Source organism: Cynara cardunculus (assembly GCF_001531365.2).
Source record: "Cynara cardunculus var. scolymus isolate 2C chromosome LG 8, CcrdV1, whole genome shotgun sequence".
NCBI classification, from domain to species: domain Eukaryota; kingdom Viridiplantae; phylum Streptophyta; class Magnoliopsida; order Asterales; family Asteraceae; genus Cynara; species Cynara cardunculus.
In genome coordinates this window covers 6,214,743-6,224,988 of record NC_037535.1, presented here as the reverse complement: position 1 = coordinate 6,224,988, position 10,246 = coordinate 6,214,743, and the positions used below count along the sequence as shown (strand labels likewise).

Below are 10,246 nucleotides of genomic sequence, written 5' to 3'. Positions count from 1 at the left end.
TAATCAATTTGAATTAGAGGAACACCAATACATGATTAAGATCGTTAATAATACATGATTAAGATTGTTAAATTTCGCCAACTTGTGCATCGAAATCCAACAATTACATAACATAAAATAAATCCTCAAGGCCCTTCACCTAGAATAGGATGAGAAATGTAATGGAATATGATCCAAGGGACCTCAAATATCTCTATACATACATAAGGATAAGCTCTAAAAAGAACTTCGATGTCTTGGGGACTACAAATGCTAAGAAACAGGTGTGTCCAAACACACACAATAAGATACTCTTATTCCCAAAGACTAGTGACCATATAAGATTCCATAAACCCAATTCACAATTTCACATAAACAGCATCTTCATAAGATCATGCAGTTCTTCTTGGTAGGCCAAAATGTGTGACTGTCAGGATCCCATTGCTTTATGATTATTTTTATTCGTTTGAGAGCCTACTTCTCAAAAAGTAGCAGGTTGCTGGTACTGGTGTCTATTTGAATGACAAAAAATAAATAATATAAATATGAATCATGTCGAGAAAGTCAGAACCACCTAGGATCATAGATGAGAGATATTTACCACCGAGACATATGACTATATGAGATCTAACACATATATGCTGGTCTATTTCAAGTGCCCCATGGCAGACAAACAAACACAGAAGGATTGCAGTCCTGAAATAAGATCAGAACAAGGAATTCTACTTCATCAAAGTAACTTCTGTGAGCAACTGCAATATATAGAATGTTCACAGCTAGCTTGAGCAGCCCTCATCAATTTACGGGAAAACCTTATTCTCTGAAGTATGCAAGACATTGGATGTAGGCGCTTCTTTTTTACAAAAATACTAGCAAACATGTTCACATAAACAAAGAGGAACTAGAAATTTGATAGAAGTATAGAAAGGTTCAAAATTATCAATAGAAGTATATTGCATAAGAAGAACCACGATAAATCGTATAATAAAACTTCACAGCATAAAATCTAGTTCCATGAAAAATGTGTCTGGACTAGTTAAACGAAACATGTATATACTTACTCAATCATGCCTATTGAAGTATTAGCATATGATGCAAAGAAGTTGTCTATTCGTTCCACTTCCTTTGCTGTAGCTCTCTTTGGGGCTGGAGAACATTATACCAAAAATAAGAATATGTTGAAAAATGCCTCAAAAGGTACAAATGTCACTACATGTACATTAAGATGCTCCAAATGTAAATCCTAAACAAATCAGTATACTAGTAGAGGGCATGAAAAATTATAGTATTAATATATTATTTTATAAAGCACAAATATTCTCAAAGAATCAGCACCAGTCTCACAATAAACTGTTCAACATATGGCACCATGCACCTGCATAACTTCAAATAAGAAACCTAAAACGGCTTTAGAGACGCTTTGAAGGAACCTTTCACTAAATGCCTTAACCCACCTCTATTATGTAACTGATACATAAATTTTCCTACTTGTTTTATGAACTAATTACTGTGAATTGCTTTGTTTTGTCATTCCAACTATTTCCCTTCTCTAGTATAGATAGATGCACCCCATTTTTTAGTGATTCTTATTATCAATTCAAGATTCAATAACATTCAGTACCTGTAACCCTCTAATATACATGTAACCCTCTTCCCCTTAAAAACTGCATCATCTCCTTTTTGGAAGTGCCCGGAGTTAGATTAACCTAACATATTGATTTGGGTCCACATGATTCCTTTATTTGTCTTTATCAGCCAATAATCTAGATATTTGATAAATAGTTAACCTTTTACTTGAATTAGAAGCCATGTCAGACAAAGCAATTTCACAAGATGAGGGGAATACATTTTAGACCCGAAATTAAATCTAGAGTTCTTTAACTTCTTGTTCCACAGTTTTCTTTTCTAAATCTTTTCAAATCACTAGAAGCAAAAAGTTGCATTTATATCTCATGGGTACTGTACTTCTTAGTTCGTCATTAAGTCGTTTGCATCACAGACCAGGAGTGAAGCAAGAGCAGGAGGCAGAACAGGGGAAGTGTGGCATCCATAAGCTGCATGTAGAATTGGAGGGAAGGTAATTAGTCCCTAAGAAGTGTGGTTATAATTAAATGAGCCAACGACATCTTTTAGGTTTATTTGGTTTTAATATTTATTTTAATGCTTTTATCTGTTTGTTCTACTAGAGAGCAAAACACTTACTACTTTCTCTGTTTTCACTTTCTTCTGCACCTCGTAGTCCCTAATTTCTTTGAATTTTTTCGTTAACAGACCTTCACTCTTAACTGCTCCGTTAGTCTGTGATAGCAGGGTCTAGTTTTTCTTGTTGTCAAGCATAAAATTCACAAACTTTAAATAAACCCCTCAAGAACTTGTGCAATTGATCTAAAAACAATTGTAGAGTTTTTCCATCATATAGGTGACGCCTGTGAACCTATAACCCCCTGCCAAACATATTTACTTCAAATGTAGTCTCCAATCTAACCTACCTAAACTAGCTTCCAATGGAAAGCCTGTTCTTCCTTTTCTTGTTGCATTTATTACAATTTTGGCACAAAACCAAGTCCTTGCACATTCTCAAGCAACCAATCAATCTAACAGATATTCTTCAGAGTTTTTCTCTTCCCCATTTTAGTGATGGTTGAAATCCTATGTTCTATAAATACCTCTATCCAATAATTATAATATCTTCCCATTTTGAATTGAAATAGAAATGAGTCTGCCACACCATACTAGACCCCGGATTCATCAAGTTAAGAACATACATTTCTGCAAACAAACCGCCAAGATAAATTCAAATTTGGATCAATATTGACCCAATTGAAATCAACCCACGCAGATAAAAATATTTAAGTACCAGTTTCATAAAATTTCAGTAACGTCACAATTTCCGCAAGAAATATATGGAAGATGTTTATCGTCTCTTCTTTTAAAAAAAAACAAGACTACTAACCAGGTTCGGATGATCGTACGGGGTCCGACTTCCTCTTCGAAGCTCGAGGCATTCTTGATTCAAAGATTAAATTTTCAAGATTCAATTGAAAACGCAACGGTTAGAGCATTGGATTGGATAGGAGAGAAGAAGGGTTTGGAGCGTTTTGGGGTTTTGGGTTTGCTCCCTGATAGCGACGAAGACGAACCACTGCAATGTCGTGTGTTGAGTGCGGGTTTTATAAGAGAAAGGAATGGGATTACAAAATTTCATTCGAGTCCTCCTACAATTAGGTAATTCTGAAATTTTGGACAATAAAATTCATCGGGTCGGGTCGGGTCGGGTTTTTAGTGGATTGAAGATCGGTTTAATGGTTTGAGTTTTGACGTAGTATGCTAGTATTTCATACTTCGACTCTGCCCGAAAATCCATAGGGTTTTATTAGTTCTATGTTTAAGGATCGTTTACCAAACGTTAAACGGCAAACGGTTATCGTATCTCTTACCTTACTGGGTGAGTATGACAAGGATCGAGAATCTTATTTGATAAGAAGTAGGACAAGGATTGAGAATCTTGTTTGGTCAGTGTTTAATAGACAGTTTAGATGACATAAATGATCATTTTACTCCATCGTTCTAGATTAAATGTTTTAACTAAAATAACTCGGCTTCATCTAATATCCATAGGGCCTTACTAATTTAATAGTTAGGGGTTATTCGCTCAGCCCACAAAGTAGAGTCATATATATACAGCCGACCATTTTCCCTCGATGCCCTTGGGAAAATTCACGCTTCTCTTCCCCCTTAATAGATATATGCTCCTCCTCCTCTATACATATGTCGTTCTCTCTCGATCCACCTGTTGTAGGCATCATCGCCCAAACTGCACTCCTTCCATCTCCCTTCTCTCCATCCCTTGTTCTCCATCTCTCGATATGGATTTGATGTTGTCGGTTACGAATTTTCTCTTCTCGATCTCGATCTGATGTTGTTGGTTACAAGTTTTCTCTCAACGATATCGATCTGATGCTGCTAAAACGAGTTTTCCCTCCCTCTTTCGATCTCGATCTGGATTTGTATAAACATTTGTTTCAAGTAATTTTGTGATTCTTTTGGTTATGGTGCCCAGGAGCGTACTTTAATGAAGGTTTTTTCGAATTGTATTGTTTGATCTGGGATTTTTTTTATTCTGAAATTCTCAAGTTTTTACCCCTAAAAAGTTTACCTTTGTTTTATGACAAAGATAAGAGATATGGTCCAGGATTTTCTTTTCTCTTCCTTCTGATTTTCTTTTGAATTTTATCTGAAATTGTACAATATTTTCTCATAAAGATGGTGTTTTGAAAGCAAGTTTGATGAGGTTCCAAGAAAACGGAAGAGCGACAGGTTTATCATGGGGATTTGGGTAGGATATAAGGTGTTTGAAATAATGCAGATAAATGTTGGTTGTATTTGGGTTCGTATGAAAAACAAACAAACAAGGAGTAAGGTGGTATCATTCAGACAGCTTATTTAGCATCACAACCGGACAATAATTTAACATAATATATACAGACAACCAAATCCTTACAGACAACTACCATACAGGACTTACTAGAAAATCAACTGAACAACCCTTAAGGTTTCTAAAATTGAAGGTGGTACTATTAAGCTTTCTTTGGTTTATGTTATTTGTACTATTAAACTATATGTATGGATCAATACTAAATTGTTGTTTGTCTTTTTTGTGCTAAATATACAGTCTAGATGATATAAATGATCATTTTACTACATCAGTCTATATTAATTGCTTAACTAAAATAACTTTGCTCTGCCCAAAAATTCATAAATCCTTGGACTTTCTAAAACTTGTTAAATAGATCATCGTTCTTTAAAAATATAACTTGTAACCTGAATAGAGGTAAACCTACAAACAAAAAAAACTAAAACACCACCGTCTAATAGCCGGTTGCCGCTGCACCACCGTCTGTTCGCCCGTCGCCGCCTCACCACCGTCTGTTCGCCTGTCGCTGCAGTTTGATATAATCAGGTTTGGTTCCAACATTGTTCATTGTTCTAAAGGCTTTCTCCTTTCATTGTTCTAAACTTCTAATAGAACACTTGCTTTATAGGTTAATTTGAAGGTCATTTGTTCTAAACTTGCTTTGTTCTAACAGAACACTTGCAATTTGAAGGTCATTTGGTCAATTTGAAGGCCATTTGTTCTCAGCTTGCTTTCTTTTAAACTTTTAGATGTTTGGGTCCAAACTTGAAGGCCATAGTTGTTGGCAAGCATAAATAATGCAATGTGAACCTAATTATCAACACCATGATATCATTTGTGGTTGATAGATTTTGTTTTCATTTGTGAATTCATAACATCATTTTATGCCATCCTTTCTAGAGTATGATAGGTTTTGTTTTCATTGGTGAATCGTGATGAAATCATTATTCTTGTTTACAGAATGATATCTGATTGCGATGGTGATTGTAGTGATGATTCTAGCTACGAAATAAACGATAATTCAAGTGAACATATGTCAGATTCTTTATCTTTAGACATTGAAGATGAGGATGATATAATCAACTTAAATAAAACAATTGATGATCAAATTCTAAATAAGCTTTGTATTGTAAACACGATTGACAATGTTGAGTTTAATGTGGATGAAGATGATGATAACATTGGAGATCATGTTATACAAAAGGGTGTCCAATACCCGATACATGATCCTAATATTTCTTGGAAGCTGATGAAGCCCAGACTTGGTGAAGGTATGAGAATCCTAGTCAATTAAAGCAGTGTTTGACTAACTATGCAGTTGCAAACTGCTACCAACTAGAATATGTGAAAAATGATTCAGAAAGACTACTTGTTACATGTGGAAAAGGTCAAAAAGATCACACATGTCTTTTTAGATTATGGGCATCTTGGATGCAAGGAAAAAAGTCGTTTCAAATTAAAAGCATTAATTATAAGCACATATGTAGTAGAGACTGTAGTTTTGGATCCCTATTGACACCAAATTGGATTGCAAAACATTATGTTAGAGAACTCATTGAAAGACTGTTCATAAAAATCAAGGATGTACAAGATGATATTTTGAAAAAAGTTTATGGTCAAAGTTAGCAAGGGTCAATACATCCGGGCCAAGTCCAGGGCACTTCTTGAAATTGAAGGTTCTTTTGACAGAACACTATGGAAAACTTTGGGATTATGGACATGAAATTAGGAGGTCCAATCCATGATCTACATTTAAGATGGATGTAAATTTAATGGCAGGAGGAAACAATGAATTTAGAAGATTTTATGTATGCTTCAAAGCACTAAGAGATGAGTGGATTAGTGGATGTAGGAAGGTTAAAAGACTAGATGGTTGTTTTTTGAAGGGGGTCTGCAAAGGAGAGTTAATATCAGCAATTGGTCGAGGCGTAAATAATAAGATCTACCCTAAAGGTATGTACATAAAAACTATGCTTGTTATATTTGTTTAACCACTTACAATGTTGAATGCTTATGTAGCTTAGGCTGTAGCAGATGTGGAGAACAAAGAGAATTGGAAGTGGTTCATTGAACTATTAATAAAAAGATATTGGTGTTATTGAAGGAGCAGGGCTTACCATCATGTCTGGTTAACAGAAGGTATGAACTTTGTTAACATTAACTATTGTATGTTTTATGTCAACGTACAAGTTTATGCACTATTGCATCACCCATTTTGATCACCTAATACTAAAAAAATCACAACTTTTCGCTCGGACCTCTGTTTTCGATGAGATTTTCGCCTATGCGTTCGTAACAAGATAATCTATAATTTTCAATAAAAGTATTCCAGAAAACACCTCCCAATAAAAACAGTTTTATATAGTTGTAGGTGTTATGTTTTTCTTTGCAATTTTGTCGATTTTGATTTTGAGCTAGTGATAAGTGTTAATTTATTAACCTTATTACATCATTTTCTTAACCATTTTCCTTTGTTTTATTTGCCCATTAGTGTCTTAATTGAGTCTTTTTATGCCTTTTTCATATATTAGTAGTTACATAATATATCTAACGATAATTCTCTGTTTTTGCAGGTTTTTGATCAATTTTTAGCCCAGTCCTGCAGCAGTCCTACAAGACCAGGAGTGGCAAGGTCCTATAGGACCTGTCCAAGAGCTGGAAATCTGCTTGGGCCGTGGATAGATGGGCTGGTCCATAGAGGAGGCATGGTCAACAGCCTTGGGCTCGGTCAAAGCCTAGTTTGAAGAGGCTTTTTGTCTTATTAGTTGGCACCCACTTTGGGACCTCCCTTGGCCTATATAAACAAGCCTTATGCTTTGTTTTAACTTACTTTTGGATAATTTTACATACTTTAGGAGATTTATTGATAATCTTTTGTAAGTTGCTCTCAAGAATATTGCTTTCGGTTCTTATTGTTTGACTTTTCAAGAACCGATTTTTATAAGTTGTGACTTCATTGTCAAGGTTTAATTTACGTACTCGTATTTAATCTTCATCTTCTTTATGTTCCAAGTTAAGTTATGTTTTCTTACTTTTATTTCATGTTACGAATTAGTCGATCGTTGTTGCTTTACATCAGATCTCGTCCTTTGTGGCTCACTGCTAATTTACGTAGTTTAAATAAACAGTTTTTACGACTTTGCAAACAATCTTTTGGTCTTTGTAACGAAAATTGTTTTGCAAGTTTCATTACTTGACTTGCAAGTTTCCTTCAAAAAGTCAACCCCATTTCCCAAGGTTTTCATGTCAAGTACCATTCTCATCAAAGTACCATCATTCATCCCATCAAAGTACCCTTTGTCAATCATCATGTACTTTTCTTCATAATTATTAGATTTATATTAATTAGTATTATTTACTAATTAATAATTTATATTTCAGTTCTTTATATTTCAATATTTATATTTCAGTCTTTATATTCCAGTCATTTACATTTCAGTCCTTTACATTTTAGTCATTTACATTTCAGTCTTTACTTTACTGCAATTTACATTTCTGTTATTTAATTTCCAGTAATTTACTTTCAGTCATTTATATTTCAGTCATTTAATTTCCAGTACTTTACATTCCAGTATTTCCATTTCCTGTAATTTACTTTCTGCAATTTACTTTTCAGTCTTAGTTATTTATTTTTCAGTCCTTACATCCTTCGAGAGAAGAAACCGAGCGATGATAGGCTAACGCCTTAGCTTGGGGTGTAATGGGAAATTAAGACCAAAGCCGATGTGAAAGTACAAAGGTGTCTTATTAGCATTATAGTCTACTATTTATTTCAGGTGCTTAATATTTCATTTGATGATTACATTAAAATTAATTGACAACTAATTTTGTGTATAAAAATGTATTGACTTTCAAAACCTGAGGTAATAGGAGAAGGCTATAAATAGCTTTAGTATCTGACAAAAATGCTATACTTCTACGGTGTAGGATGGTAACACTGTGTTGTGCTAGGATTCACGACATCTAACATAAATGATATTGTATCGATAGCACGTTGACCGGTGTGTACTCTTGGGAGGCCATCTGACCCGATAGTTGATACTGTCATAGTAATATAAAATCATTTATTGATTTTAGATAATTATGACAGGAATGCTATGTCACCTTTTTACTGAATCATTTGTTTAATGTCTTAATCAACTTGTTGCACCCTGTGCTTCTTTTTAAGATTGATATTTTCTTAGTGTTAATTAAACCTCCCCAATTTTAGATAAATCAAATCCCTCGATTCGCCATCTGAAACTAGTTTTTATACACTGGACTTTTGAAATAACTTTACAAGCTATCTCTGTGGGAATGATATCTGGTACTTTTTACCATTATTACTTGTTACGAGACGACAGTAGTWCGAGGTGTATACTTGCGCCGAGTTCTATTTTTGTGTTGGAATCTAAGGTTGAATAAACCGACGAACAAGTTTTTGGCGCCACTGCCGGGGATAGCACGCTGAAGTTTTTTCTTTTTAAAAGTAAAGTTTATAAAAGTTAGTTTTTCTACCATCTTTTTGTGAACGCACCGTGCATGCCAAGGCTGTCGCACGGTGAAAATTTTCCACTTGATCCGGATATTGAACAAACTTTTAGACAACGAAGAAGAGTGCAAAGAGCTCTTCGAGCTTTAAACTCTGAAACGATGACTGAAAATGTGATTATTGACGGAGAATGTATTTTTAGAAATGAACCAAATATTACATATGAGGATGAGGCTCAAAACATCTTTCGTCTTGCAAATGCTTACGCTATTCCTAATTTAACTCAACTGCACATAGGGATACGTAAGCCTACCATTGGTGGCACCCATTTTTCACTTAAACCACTGATGCTTCAAATGCTTCAAACAAATGGCCAGTACGTTGGTTTATCTTCTGAAGATCCTCATTCTCATCTGCGTTCTTTCATGGAAATCACAGACTCTTTTCTCATCCCTGATGTTTCAGACGACGCTCTGAGACTAAAACTTTTTCCATTTTCACTAAGGGATCGAGCAAGAGCATGGTACAATTCTTTGCAACCAGACTCTATGACTACATGGAATGAAATGGCAGAAAAGTTTTTGAAAAAGTATTTTCCACCCAAGGAATGCCAAATCCAGAAATAAAATATGTACTTTTAGACAACTGGATGATGAAACAGTTCCTGATGCATGGGAAATGTATAAAGAGCTGTTGAGAAAATGCCCTCACCATGGCATTTCGTACTGTATCCAGCTAGAGACATTTTAGAATGGTTTAAATATTGTTGCTAGACAAATGCTCGACGCTACTGCAGGCGGAGCTTTCACAGCTTGTACCTATAATGAAGGTTTTGACATACTTGAAAAGATTTCCAATAATAACGGACAATGGTCTGACCCACGTGCAATGCCACTGAAGAAAACAACTGGAATAAATGTGGTAGATGCTATCTCGGCATTAACAGCTCAGATCACTAAGCTAATTTCAAATTTAACATCTAGCCCACATGTGCAATCTGATGCTAATACCTTTAATTCCAATGTTCAATCAGTATAATGCGTGTATTATGGTGAAGGTCACGCTTTTGAGCAATGTCCTGGAAATCCGGAGCATGTAAATTATGTCAACAAGACTGGACCATTTTCACAAACTTATAATCCGGGATGGCGAAATCATCCAAATTGTTCGTGGCATAGTCCAACTCTTAATCCACCAATGCAAAAGCCTCAAGGACAGTCAAATTTCCAATCGCAAGGACAGTCCAATTTTCAACCGCAAGGACAGTCCAATTTTCAACCACAAGGACAGTCCAATTTTCAACAACAAGGCCAATCTAATTTTCACTCGCAAGCGCATCAAGGCAATCATAATAATCAACATGCTAATTTTCAGAATCATCA

The 10,246-nt window shown here is 35.1% G+C and overlaps 1 protein-coding gene and 1 non-coding gene across 4 annotated transcripts in view; both read right to left on the bottom strand.

Annotated features, from left to right (window-relative positions):
• The window catches only part of LOC112516636 (DCN1-like protein 4), a 23,521-nt gene extending 20,396 nt beyond the window's left edge, over positions 1–3,125 (bottom strand). For all 3 annotated transcript variants that reach the window (XM_025123797.1, XM_025123799.1, XM_025123798.1), the window contains exons 1-2: positions 2,933–3,125; positions 1,041–1,125 (exon numbers count right to left, since the gene is read on the bottom strand). In XM_025123797.1, the coding sequence (XP_024979565.1) occupies positions 1,041–1,125; positions 2,933–2,984 (137 nt within the window). In that variant the 5' untranslated portion in view covers positions 2,985–3,125. The remainder of the gene's footprint in view (positions 1–1,040; positions 1,126–2,932) is intronic.
• Positions 3,126–9,476: 6,351 nt separating this feature from the next.
• Positions 9,477–9,583, bottom strand: LOC112517552. The gene has a single exon (XR_003069735.1). It is a non-coding gene; the product is annotated as a small nucleolar RNA R71 (small nucleolar RNA).
• Positions 9,584–10,246: the final 663 nt, after the last annotated feature.